This window comes from Mesoplodon bidens (genome assembly GCF_964165515.1).
Source record: "Mesoplodon bidens genome assembly, chromosome: 13".
Taxonomy (NCBI): domain Eukaryota; kingdom Metazoa; phylum Chordata; class Mammalia; order Artiodactyla; family Ziphiidae; genus Mesoplodon; species Mesoplodon bidens.
The window spans coordinates 35,650,668-35,664,977 of NC_138169.1; the positions used below are offsets into that span (position 1 = coordinate 35,650,668).

The following is a 14,310-nucleotide window of genomic DNA, read 5'->3' on the forward strand; positions in this document are numbered from 1 at the left end:
CACTTATTGAAGAGACTGTCTTTTTCTCCATTGTGTATCCTTGCCTCCTTTGTCATAGATTAGTTGACCATAGGTGCATGGGTTTATCTCGGGGCTTTCTATCCTGTTCCATTGATCTATATTTCTGTTTTTGTACCAGTGCCATATTGTCTTGATTACTGTAGCTTTGTAGTATAGTCTGAAGTCAGGGAGTCTGATTCCTCCAGCTCTGTTTTTTTCTGTTTTGTCCATCACTCTCTCTCCCTTAGGTGTGAGGTGGGCACAGACAGCTGGTCTCAATGCAATGACACACCTGTGAAGTTTGCTCGTTTCCCAGTCACTGGATTGATAGAAGGTCGTTCTTACATATTCCGAGTTCGAGCTGTGAACAAAACTGGAATAGGTCTCCCCTCTCGTGTTTCCGAGCCTGTGGCTGCTCTGGATCCAGCTGAGAAAGCTAGACTTAAAAGTAAGCATTTTTCATTTTACAGGATCATCTTGAATTTTTTTTATATGCCTGAAATAGATCCTATTGCAAGGTTATTCCTCCACCCTCCACTAGAGGGAGAAGAGAATAAGAAATCCTTTACTGATCAGAAAAATCCAGGGGAAAAAAAAGACAAAAACAAAAAAGTATTTGTTTTTTGACTCATCTGTTCACTAAGGGCTTTATTTTATGTTATTTTTATTTGATTCAGAAAACTTTGCCTTATTTGACTGAGTTACAGGCATTGTGTTTGAAATGAAATATGAAAACCAAAAGGCTAGAGAGCTTTTTTTTTTTTTTCATTTTATTAGCATAGTTCAAATATACTTTTCTTTCTGGTTCATTTTCTTAAAATTGTAAGGTAGTTTTCTTAATCTTGAATTTATCCCTTAGAGCATTAATACTCAACACTGTGAATTTCTTTATATCAAAGGAAAAACACATTTACAACACATCGTGTCTGTTCTGTACTCGGGTTTCCTGTGTTAGAGTCAAAAATAATCTTTTCATATATTTAGCCTCTAAGTCTCAATGTCAAAATTGTGGTACATGAATTATGCTCTGCATTTGTTTCATGGGAACCAATACAGCATCCTTAATAATAGGGACCTTAAAATGACATTAAAAGAATTGTTGGAATTTCATATTTCAGTCTATACCAGATTTCTCAACCTTGGCCCTATTGACATTTTAGGCCAGGTAATTCTATGTTCTAGGGGGCTGTCCTGTGCGTTGTAAGGTGTTTAGCAGCATCCCTGGCCTCTACTCGCTAGATGCCTATGGTCCCCCCCACCCCCTCCTCCCCACCCCCCTCCCCCCAACCCCCATCGTGACAATCAAAATTGTCTCCAGACATTACCACATGTCCCTGGGCGGCAAAATCACCCTAGTTGAGGACTACTGGTCTATGCCATTTATAACATTTTCAGTGTTATTCTTGACCTTAAGTACATGTAGTGGCATCATAAAAATCTAAGTAAAATAATGTCACCTTCTCTCTGGAGACTTTTCTAATCAGGCTCCTTGATTACTCTCCAATCACTTTTCACCCACTGTCCAACTTCTCTCCCTCTTTCCTAATTCCATCTCATACTTTCATTTACTCCTCTTTAATAAATTTCAATGAAAGTAAGATTTGTTGGGATTGAAAATGAGTTATCTTGCTTATCACCTTTCTGTTTTTGCACACACTGGTGAAAAGTCCCTCACTTGAAGCAGGAGTTGAATCATTCTCTCTTTCTGATGTCTTTCTGATATCACAGAAATGAATTTCCTCTTTAACTTTATACTGCCTGTCTCACTCATTTTCCTTACTCGGGATCTAAACTGCTTTCCTTTGTAAATAACACTTTCAAAATTAATGGAAAGAAATCTCTTTCGTTGAGCTTTACTACAGGATCAGCGCCCCTCTCCCCTTTCATCTTCATTATGACATCAATAACGGCCCGGCTTACAGTTGTTCCTGAAAGGTTTCTCCCAATTAAATGCTATCTCTCAAGAAGGGTGAGAGAGCCTACGTGTTTCAGGAGATACATGGGGAACAGTGTATGAACACAGGCTGTTTACCTCACCTGTGTCAGTACAGTTCCGGAAACATGGACTCTAGCAGACTGTGAGTTGTTTGAGAACAGAGACTGTGCCCCCTCTCCCCAAAATACCATGTGCATGCTTGGTAAGACTCACTAAGAAGGTACATAATTAAACTAGTAACAAACCCATGTGGGACTAATCTGGCTAGTTTACCAATTTCTCAGTGCAGCTGAACTGCATTTGTGAATGTTTCTGATTTTTGTATTTATCTCTGTCAGGTCGCCCCTCAGCACCCTGGACTGGACAGATCATTGTCACTGAGGAGGAACCGACAGGTAAAAGCCACGTTTTCCCCAGATAGTATTGCCAGTGCTCTGCTATGCAGTTTGGCTTTTGTTGTGAGGCTACAGTGTATATTATTTAAGTGTTTTGGAAAGAACATTCTGAAATATTTGGAGATCATGAAGTAACTTATGTTGTCAGAGAATCGCTTTTTTTTAAAGCTTTATTGAGGTATAGTGACATACACTAAACTGCATGTCTGTAAAATGAGCAATGTGATAAATTTTACATGTGCAAACACCTGTGAAACCATCACCGTGATCAAAATAAGGAACATATTCATCATCCCTAAATTTCCTCATACCCCTTTGTAATACCTCCCTCCTGCCCCTTCCTCATCTCCAGGCCATCACTGATCTGCTTTCTTTCACTATCGTTTGTGTTGTCCACAATTTTAGATCAATGGAATCATACTCATTTTTGTCTGGTTTCTTTCACTCAGCATAATTATTTTGAGATTTATCCATATTGATGCATGTATCAGTTTATTCCAATTTATTTATACCTTCACCATTGAAAGCTTCTATGAACCTCCTTGTTAAGTGTTTTTGTGGACATACACTTTCATTTCTCTTGGATAAATACCCAGTGTTTGAATGGATAGGTCATCTGATAGGTGTTTGTTTAATTTTTAAAGAAATTGCCAACTGTTTTCCAAAATGGTTGTACCATTTTACATTCCCATCTGCAGTAGTCCAGAGTTTCAGCTGCTCCACACTGTAACCAGTTCGTGGTATGATCAGTCTTTTTAATTTTAGCCTTTCTAATTGGTGCATAGTGGAGTTTTGTACCATGGTGGTATTTCATAGTAGGTGTATAGTGGTCTTAATTTGCACTTCCCTAATACTGTTGAGCACCTTTTCATGTGCTTATTTGACATTTTTGCATCATATTTGACATCTTTGCCAAATCCAAGTTCATTCAGATATTCTCCCTTTTTTTTTTCTAGACATGTTATAGCATTAGCTCTTACATTTCAATCTATGATCCATTTCAAATTAATTATTTCTATATTGTGTGGAATAAGGGTCTAAGTTATTATTATTATTTTGCATATGGCTATCCAGTTATTTCAGCAATATCTGTTGAAAAGATTATTTTTTTCCCATTGAACTGCCTTGGCACCATTGTCCAAATCAATTGATTGTATATTTGTGGATCTATTTCTGGAATCTTTGTTGGTCAATTTTATTTTCTCTACACCAGTACCACACTGTCTTGATTACTGTAGCTTTTATAAGCTTCATGGGTTTTTTTTGTTTTGTTTTGTTTTGCGGTACACGGGCCTCTCACTGTTGTGGCCTCTCCCATTGTGGAGCACAGGCTCTGGACATGCAGGCTCAGCGGCCATGGCTCACGGGCCCAGCCGCTCCGCGGTGTGTGGGATCTTCCCGGACCGGGGCACGAACCTGTGTCCCCTGCATCAGCAGGCAGACTCTCAACCACTGCACCAGCAGGGAAGCCCAAGCTTCATGTTTTTTTAAAGCTTCACAGTTTTGCAATCAGGTAGTATAAGTCCTCTAATCTTTTTTTTTCCCCAAAGTTGTTTCAGCTGTTCTAAGTCTTTGCATTTCCATGTAGAATTTAAAATCAGCTTATCAATTTCTACCAAAAAAAAAAAACCTGCTGGGATTTCAGTTGAGTCTTTTATTCTTCGTGATTTTCTATCTACTCATTCTATCAATTACTTTTAAAAATTATTTTATTTTATTTATTTATTTTTGGCTGCATTGGGTCTTCGTTGCTACGCAGGCTTTCTCTGGTTGTGGCCAGCAGAGGCTACTCTTCGTTGTGGTCCGTGGGTTCCTCATTGTGGTGGCTTCTCTTGTTGCAGAGCATGGTCTCTAGGCATGCGGGCTTCAGTAGTTGTGGCTCGCAGGCTCTAGAGCGCAGGCTCAGTAGTTGTGGCGCACGGGCTTAGTTGCTCCGCGGCATGTGGGATCTTCCCAGACCAGGGCTTGAACCTGTGTACCTTGCTTTGGCAGGCAGATTCTTAACCACTGTGCCACCAGGGAAGCCCCTCTATCAATTATTGATAAAATAGTGATGAAATCTCCAACTAAATGGTGGATTTAAATGCTTCTTGTAGTTTTATCAGGTTTGGTTTCATGTGTTTTGAGGCTCTGTTATTAGATGCATAAACATTTTTATTGTTATATCCTCTTATGCACTGACCACTTTAATATTAGGAAGTGACTCCTTTTATCCACGGTAATACATTTTTGCTTGGAAATCTGTTTTGTCTGATATGAATATAACGACCCCAACTTTCCTTTGATTAGTGTTAGCATGACATATGATTTCCTTCCTTTTACTTTTAACCTATGTGTCTTTGTATTTAAATCATGTTTCTTGTAGGCAGCATATAATTGGGCCTTGCCTTTTTATGCAATCTGGTAATCTTTACCTTTTAATTGGGGTGTTTGAGCTATTTACATTTCATGTGATTGTTGATATGGCTGCATTTAAATCTACCATCTTGCTAGTTGTTTTCTATCTGTTCCATCTATTCATTTGCTTTCTTTTCCCTCTTTCTACTTTCTTTTGGATTAAATATCTTTTATTATTCCATTTTATCTATGTTATCTTATTAGCTATAATTATTTTTTTCTTTTATAGTAGTTTGGAATTTATAATATACATCATATGACAACGTACCTTCAAGTAATATTATCCTACTTCACATGTAATATAAGAACTTACAGCAGTATCATTCCATTTACCCCTCCTAGCCATGGTGGTGTTGTTATGTATTTTTTTTCATTTATATATTATAAACTCTATGATACGATGTTATTATTTTGGTTCAAACAGTCACAAAGCTTTCAAAGAAATCTTAAAAGTATGAAAAAAGTTTTCAGTATTCACTCACATTTTTACCATTTCTGTTGCTCTTTATTTCTTTGTGTAGATGTGGATTTCCATCTGATGTGATTTTCCTTCCACCTAAGGCATTTCCTTTAATATTTCTTGTAGTGCAATCCTGCTGGTTATGAATTATTTTATTATTTGTATGTTTGCGAGAGTCTATTTCGTCTTCATTTTTGGACTATATCTTCACCAGCTATAGAATTCTAGGTTGACAGTCTTTCTTTAGAGGTTGGTCCATTGTAATATAGGTCTGCACTGTAAGAATGACTGCTATCATTTTTTTCCCTGTCATTCTTATTTGTGTTGTTCTGTATGTAATGTATTTTTTTCCCCATGTCTGCTTTTAAGATATTCCCTTTATCACTGGCTTTAGAAATTTGATTATGATGTGCATTTGTGTAGTTTCCTTCATATCTTGTGCTTGGCGTTTGCAAGTTCCTTGAATCTGTGCATTTATGGTTTTCATCAGATTTGGAAAATTTTTTTCACATTATTTCTTTAAATATTTTTTTCTATACTCCCCTCTCTCTTCTCTTCTTCAAGAACTCCAAATACATGCCTCTTGAAACCACAGCTCAGTGATGCTGTGTTCATTTTTCCTATCAGTCTTTTTTTCTTCCTGTGTTTCATTTCTTTTGTGTTACTTTCTACTGCTATGTCATTAATTTTACTATTCTTCTCTTCTTTAGCCTCTAACCTACTGTGAATTCCAGGCAATGTATTCTTTGTAAAAGACTTTGTAGTTTTCATCTTAGAAATTAATTTATATTATTTTTATATTTTCCATGTCTTTAATTATCATCTTTAATCTTTAGCCTCTTGAACATATGGAATATATTTATAATAACTGTCTTTATGTCCTTGTCTACTAATTCTATCATTTGTGACATTTCTGGTTTTGTTTCATTGATTGATTTTTCTCCTCATCATGGGTTGTATTTTTTTGCTTCTTTGCATACTTGGTGATTTTTTTTTTTTTTGGCTGTGCTTCGTGTCTGTTGGGATCTTAGTTCCCTGACCAGGGATTGAACCCAGGCCCTCAGCAGTGAGAACACTAACCATTGGACCACGAGGGAATTCCCTGGTCTTTTTTTTTTTTTTTTTTTTAATGAGATGCCAGACATTTTGAATTTATGTTGTTTGGTGCTGGATATTTTTTTATTTCTATAAATATTCTTGAGCCTTGTTTTGGGTAAACAATTTGATTCTTTCAAGGTTTGCTTTTGTTTGGTGGAATCAGAGCAGCCTTTAGTGCAGCCGTAATTTGGCTGAATTACAGAGGTAGTACCTTTCTGAGTACTCTACCGGATGCCCCATGAGTTAGAAGATTTCCAGTCTGGCTGGTGGGAACATGAACTCTCCCAGGTCCTTTGAGAGCTTTGAGAATTTTTCCATTCAGTTCTTTTGTGTGGGTGTTCCCGGACTCAGGTGCTTTCCTTGTATGCATGTACTGATCAATACTCAGGTGAATACTCCAAAGGGACCCCCTCAAGTCTCTGAAGCCTTTCTCTCTGTGCAGACTTTTCCTCCCCATGACTCTCTCTGTGCACACTTTGCCCTCCCTGGAATTCCAGCTTCTTCTCCTCCACTCAGGGAGACTGCCAGGCTCCACCTGGGTTTCTCTTCCTGAGCTGCTGCCTTGAAACTCCCTCCAGACAGTAAGCTGGGACAGTGGTAGGGCTCACCTAATTTTCCAGCTATGGGGTATCATTGTCCTATGATGATTGATGTCCAATGTCTATAAATGGTCATTTCATATATTTTGCTCATTATTTTAGCTGTTTCACATGGAAGGGCCGCTCCAATGTCAAGAACTGTGGAGGGTCTAAAACTTCACCCTATTTACTAGCCAGCAAGTTTCATAGCAGCTTCATAGATGCTGACAAAAGGCATGAGACTCCCAGGTCAGAGAGAAAGGGCTCTGTTACCCACAGCACAGCAGACAGAATGAGCTTCGTATTCTCACTGGTCCCCCTGCTCCCCTGAGCCCCACAGGGCGATGTGGAGCCACACATGTGGACATTGCCCACGCAGAGATCTGCGTCACAGCTGAGAAAGCTTGCCCTTAGGAAACCCCAGTCTTACAAGGGAGCGGCTCACCAACCTACTCAAAGCTTCTTGGAGAAAGACATTATCTTTACTATTCCAGTGAGAAACAACTCTCTGACCTAGAGGATATACTATTTCTATATTCCAAGGTTGTTTGCCACCCAAGCATACTTGAAAAGATATTCTGTCAAAAAGCTGATTTAAGATATGCAGAAGGGCTTCCCTGGTGGCGCAGTGGATAAGAATCCACCTGCCAGTGCAGAGGACACAGATTCGAGCCCTGGTCTGGGAAGATCCCATATGCTGCAGAGCAACTAAGCCCGTGTGCCACAACTACTGAGCCTGCCGGCCACAAGAGAAGCCACCGCGATGAGAAGCCCACGCCCCACAATGAAGAGTAGCCCCTGCTCGCCACAACTAGAGAAAGCCTGCACGCAACAACAAAGACCCAACGCAGCCAAAAATAAAATAAATTTATAAAAAAAAGTAAGATGTGCAGAAAACATAACTTGTATCATTGCTACTGTTTTTTAGGACTGTAAGGAAATTAAAATTGTCAAACAAAGAAAGTAAAATTGTGGCTATGAATGAATGAATGAATGAAAGTTTTAGGAAGAATTTTAGAGACAAGGTACTTCTTTTTACTGTGGAGCAGTAATTAGCTCTTCCTCTCTCTGTGACTCTGAGTGTCCTGGGCTTCCCAAGTGTGTGCCCCTCACTCTTCCCTGTTGTTTTTCAGAGGGTATTGTTCCCGGACCCCCCACAGACCTCTCTGTCATCGAGGCTACACAGAGCTACGTGGTGCTGAGCTGGAAGCCCCCCCGTCAGCGTGGCCATGAGGGCATCCTCTACTTTGTAGAAAAGGTAAGACTCTGGGATCAACGTTATACCTCTTGCCACTTCCTCAAGATTTCTTTAAGGAAGTAGAGATTAAATTTCTATTGTGTCCTGAACTTTTTAAACTCTTATAAACTGTGAACTATTTCTATAGAAAAATGTGTATCACACAGAACTTTGCCTTAAAGTTCAGGGGGTTTATGGATCCCTGAGGGTCACCCATAGACTCCTACAAGGTCCACAGACCCCAACTCATAACCCTTCTAAGAAGAGAAATATTCCTGAAACTGTAGATTGCCTCTGTGACACTGTTTTCTCGACACTTTTTCTGTCTCCCTTGCCCTAGAAATGCCTTTTCATGTCTCTGCACATGTCCTTCTGGTAGATGGGTGAGAGGAATAGAAGTTACAATACTTTCAAATGGCTGCAAGAGTGAAGACAGAAAGTCCTCACGTGCTCCCTCGAGCTTGGCTGACACTACTCTAAGTGCCGGTGGGAGGGTGGGGTCAGGGGTTACAATCAAGAAAGATACTGGCTAGTTCTTTCCCTCAAATATCTTACAATTATATTGTAGTTATCTTGGAGAGGGCAGCATACAATGAAGGCCTAAAATGGGTGGAATGATGAGAATTATATGTGAATCTATCCTATACCCATATTTGAGGGGAGTTCTAATAAGTATTTATGCTGAGAAAATGGAGAAAAGCAAGACCTGGACAAGACATTATCTGGGAGAGCTACCCCAGCTGCAAGTGCACAGGGGAGCACCTGCCAAGCAAGGCACAGGGCCCGGGGTGGGTGGAGGAAGTCTGCGCCTAAAGGGATCATTGGTACTGGAAAAGGGCGTTTAAAGAGAATGTGCTGAAACTGAGGTTCAAAATCCATTGTTAAGAAGGTTTTGATTAGGATATAATTGAAAAAAATTAAAATAAGTTTATCTTATCTTGTATGTAAGAACATTTTTATTGGCAGTTATGCACCATTTTTTAGAACAATGAATGAAACAACTGTTTGTAATTTTTTGTTATATTTTATTTTTATAAAATTCTGTGATAGCATGTTAAGGTATCATTTACATTTTGCTTTCATAGCAAAATCATAGAAAAGGTCTTTTTTTTTTTTGCAAAAATATTATGGAGTTCAATTAATTTTCCTAAAGTCCTCTCTTTTACCTTTAATGCTACTCTGATCATTCAATTTCAGAACACCTACTAGATCACCTTCCCTGACAATTATTACAAGAGAATAGATATCATAGGAATATAGGTGTAGGCAAGCATCTGCAAATTAGGTAACAACATAAAAGCAATATTCAACTATCTTTATGGCCTTTTAATTATTTCTAATTAGCAGCTCTTGAGAAAATTATACTGGAGCTAAAAACACTAGGGGCTGTGGTTTCCCTTTATTAATTATTATACTTTTCTTTGATGAGGACATTTAACTCACATCTTTGAGGAGCTTTCCTCACTTGCTTCTTATCCCTAACAAATCGGTAACAATAAGTGGATCATCTCTTCAAAGTGTAATATGGACATCTTCAAAGAAAGACTGATTTTACCAAAATAATACTAAAAATTTATATTTTTATTAATTTTTGTATTTTCTAGATATTAGCTTCAAATAAAATATAACTTGAGTAGCATTCTTGATTAAAAATATTTTCCCTCGGGCTTCCCTGGTGGCGCAGTGGTTGAGAGTCCGCCTGCCGATGCAGGGGACACGGGTTCATGCCCCGGTCCGGGAAGATCCCACATGCCGCGGAGTGGCTGGGCCCGTGAGCCATGGCCGCTGAGCCTGCACGTCCGGAGCCTGTGCTCCGCAACGGGAGAGGCCACAACAGTGAGAGGCCCGCGTACTGCAAAAAACAAACAAAAAAACAATTTTCCCTCAATTTTTTTTAATAGAGGACAAGACAAAGAGTGATAAGAGTGATTCACTTCCTGGTGTGTTTAATACACCCTCCCCAGTGAATCCTTTTGAAATGCTCCATATGAAGATAGTTCTGAATAAGCTCCGTGACAGTAATTACCATCTTTCTTAAAATAATGACACAGTAAGAACCTACTACCGAGGCCTTTTCTTGAGATGAGTCAACTTTAGCTTCTGTTGAGCATCTCCTCTGGTCACATAAACTCGAATTTCTCCACGAAAGTCTGTCACTTTTCCAGGCCTAAATACGTGAGCCGGGTTAAAATTTAAATGTTCTTCCAGCACTGCACCTGTTCGTATGGAACAGAAGGGACATTTATGAGTGCGGCATGGGTAAAGAGGCCTGTACAGGCACCGCAGATAGACAAAAGGGCCAGGACATTGAGGTAGTAGGGGAGCAGCACACATCCAGAGACCTGGGGCACATTTACAGAGGAACTATCCAAATGCTAGACCATTCTCCTGAGCCAAGTCTCATATTATCTCTGATGAACCACTTCTATCTAATACGTTGACCTTTCTTAAGGGAGATGTTCCCGTGCTCTCGTCCTGTGGCGAGTTTCCATCCCCAGGATGTTCACGCCTACAGCAGTGCTGCCTCTTTGGTTACCCCTGTGCTTGCATTTCTTCATGGAACTCTTTACCTGGGATTTGCACATAAAGGATGAACTTGCCTGTCATGGTGACAGGCTTGCAACCAGTTATGCCATGTCTGTGAGCTCTGAAATGGTTGATATTGAGAGGAATTATATAAATTGGGTCTCAGCACTCCCAACCCTTCCATCCTACTGTGTTCTTTTCAGCCCCCAATTTTTCCTCAGATGTCTTATGTTTTCAGCTCTTTCTCTCATTCCCCTATCAGAAGTCTGGTCATGTCAGAGGCAAGGATTGTATTACTTGGTAACTCTGTTTCTATCAAAGGAATGAAAATAGCTAATGTTTACAAGGACCAGATACTGTTCTAAGCTCTGCATGTGTTAACTCACTTAATTCTTACTGTAATCCTATGAGGGAAATACTTTCATTTACATTATGCCTATTTTGTAGATGAGGAAACTGAAGCATAGATGGGGTATATAATTTGCCCAAGATCACGCAACTAGGAAGAGACAGAGCTAGGATTTGAACCCTAGCAGTCTGGCTCAGGTCCATGTATCCAGCTCTTATACATTGCTGCCTTTCAACCTTCCCAAGCCTAAGTCTCCTCTGGAAAACCTCAATAATCACACAATATTACCTCCACAGTACCTACTTCAGAGCACAGTTGAGGGGATTACAGACTTACAATGGGGTAAAGTTCTTAGCACACTGAAATGCAGCTACTATTTTTATTATGAAAGTGTAAATGACTGATAAATGTTTATGTGTTCCCTAAGGGAGAATATGTCAAAATGAATCAAAGCCATAAACTAAAGGATAAAAAGTCTGGGAGAATTCTGTCCCTCAGTGGGGAGGAGATTGACTGTTTGGGGGAATTTATCCTCTCTACCCTCCCACACACAACTGACACATTATCATAAAAGGCACTGCAAGGGACTTCAGAGGTTAGCTTGTCAAATTTGCTTATTTTACAGATGATGACACTAATGTGACTTTCCCAGGATCACATATCTCGTTGTTACCAAAGCTAGGACCAGAATCGATGCCTCTGAGTTCCTTTCACCACACCGTATTGCCTCTCATTTCAGGTCAATGAAGATTATGCTGAGTGATGTACCAATAAACTTATTGTCCCCCAAATTTATCATTCTTGACAACTGGTCAGTCTATCACAAGATGTGGATTTCCAGAAAAGTCTCTTAAAACTGTTCAGAAGTTCTGGAGCAAAGTTACTTCTGCTACCTTGGACAGAGCTGAAAGTTAGAATAGTAGGGAAAAAGGATTACTGAAGACTGCTGAGAGTTTTCTTACTGTATTCTGTACCAAAGCTCAAATACACACCACATCCTTCTTTCAGGGATTTCAAAGTCACTGTAGATCAATTTAATTTCAAGGATAACATATCTTTAAATTGGTTTTCCCATTATTTATTCTAAAATATGGGCAAAAAAATAACATTTTCTTTATCTTACACTAACTTTATGCATTCAGAATTCAGAAAAATTCATTAATTCAGAAACAAAAATTGTTGATTATCTACTATGTGCTAGATAACAATTCCAGGCTCTGGGGTACAGCAGTGAACAAGACAGCTCCCTGAACTTGTTTCACTGGAATTTACTTTCCAATGAAGGAGACAACAAATAAATAATTTAATTTCAAGTGTTGATAAGTGTTTTGGTGAAAAATAAAGCAGAGTAAGTAAAGGATACAGAGAGATAGGAAAGGAGCAAATAAAGCTTTCAGATTGGTAATGGAAGGAGGGTGATCAAGTGGGCCTTTCTGAGGAGATGGTATATGAGCACAGACCTGCATGATGTTATGAGACATTAAATAAAATGCAATTAAAATAACATAGTTCATAGCAACATAATGGAAATTTAAGTATCTAACATAGCATATTAAATTTAATTACCTACCCTAAGAATTAGAAAAGTGTCTGACCCCAAACTATCATCTAAATAAATTAAAGACTTTTGTAAGTAGACCAATGATCTTATTTAGTTAAAAGGGAAGTGAAGTATTAAAGCAGCATATTTGTTCAACAATACAGCCATATTTGATTTAGATAATCCTGTGTACTTCATATGTTTCATACCCCATTTCCCCCAAATCTCTTTTGCAGTCCAACTTGCATAACAGGTAGTAGTTTGTTGGCAGATAAACGAACTTCAAGATGCCTGGCTTAGAGTTCCAGTTTATTCTTTCTGTGCTTTCATTGGATTCCACTGTTCTGGCTGCAGTGTGATGCAGGAACAGAAAACTGGCAGCAGGTGAACCCAGAGCTCCCTGTGAAGTCTCCCCGCTTTGCTCTGTTTGACTTGGCTGAGGGGAAATCCTACCGTTTCCGAGTCCGCTGTTCCAATTCAGCAGGAATTGGTGAGCCCTCCGAGGCAACGGAAGTGACTGTGCTCGAGGACAAACTTGGTAAGTATAGAGTTTGCTTGAGCCACTGTAAACTTATTTAACTTCAATTCAAGAGAGGATTCCAAAGCAAGAATCTTATTGGAATACGTATATATTCAAAAGTAAAAATCATGACATCCTTTTTTCATATTATAAATGTAATTGATGACTGTACTTGACTGATACATTAAAATTTTTCATTATTATGAATTATTATGAAAAGTACACTTCTCCAGGAGTTTCAACAGTATTGCTAATGTATTTTTTTCTGGAAAGGGTTGGTATGTTCTTGGGTGTTTAGTTTCTCATTGTACTCCCAAACTAGCATATTTTTTAAAACATTCTGCTTTAACAAATATATTGTAAAAGAAATGTGTGTTTGACGTGACTACTAGCGTAAAATTTATATATGTGTGTGCATGTCTGTGCATATTGATAAGAATGAATTTCTAAACCACATTGGGCTGGACCATCATTTCCCTCTTTCCTCAGACATCCCCAAGCCCCCGAGCAATATCATCCCAAGCAGAAATACAGACACATCAGTTGTCATTACGTGGGAGGAATCCAAAGATGCTAAGGAGCTGGTCGGGTACTACATAGAGTCAAGCATTGTTGGCTCTGGCAAGTGGGAGCCCTGCAACAACAACCCCGTGAAGGGCATGAGGTAACCGCAATATGCAGGGTGGATGGTGGGGGGAGTGGGGGTATGATGCTGGAGCCACAGGGGCTGAGGAAAGGAACGCAGCCATGGACCCAAACAGCAGCACAAGCATCCAGCACAGGGAGATTATTAAAAACATTATGCTCTGAATATCCAGATGAACTTAAAGTTGAACATGTCTACAGTCATACATTTGAAAAAAGGATTACTAATGATATTAAACACTTAGAAACACACAATGCCAGCTATGATAAGAGATCATTTCATAGCTCTTTTCTGATTCTTTCCCTTTATGCTATTTGTCCTTTTTAACCCTCCATTCGTGTTTTAATACCCAGTGTGATACTAGATTTCAAGGATCTAATAGGCTCTAGCGAACATAAATTAACCAGGCATTTTATTTTATTTTATTTTATTTTTACTTATTACTTTTTTCTGGCCATGCCGCATGGCATTTGGGATCTTAGTTCCCTGACCAGGGATCAAACCCGTGCCCCCTGCATTGGAAGCACAGAGTCTTAACCACTGGACCACCAGGGAAGTCCCTTATTATTATTATTATTATTTTTTTTTTCTGCGGTACGCGGGCCTCTCACTGTTGTGGCCTCTCGCG

At 39.2% G+C, this 14,310-nt stretch overlaps 1 protein-coding gene across 1 annotated transcript in view; it reads left to right on the forward strand.

Annotated features, from left to right (window-relative positions):
• Positions 1 to 14,310, forward strand: part of MYOM1 (myomesin 1) — a 148,325-nt gene that overhangs the window by 70,666 nt on the left and 63,349 nt on the right. Inside the window, exons 12-16 of the mRNA XM_081252323.1 lie at positions 249 to 448; positions 2,275 to 2,331; positions 7,998 to 8,122; positions 12,871 to 13,054; positions 13,526 to 13,700. Of these exons, the coding sequence (XP_081108449.1) occupies positions 249 to 448; positions 2,275 to 2,331; positions 7,998 to 8,122; positions 12,871 to 13,054; positions 13,526 to 13,700 (741 nt within the window). The remainder of the gene's footprint in view (positions 1 to 248; positions 449 to 2,274; positions 2,332 to 7,997; positions 8,123 to 12,870; positions 13,055 to 13,525; positions 13,701 to 14,310) is intronic.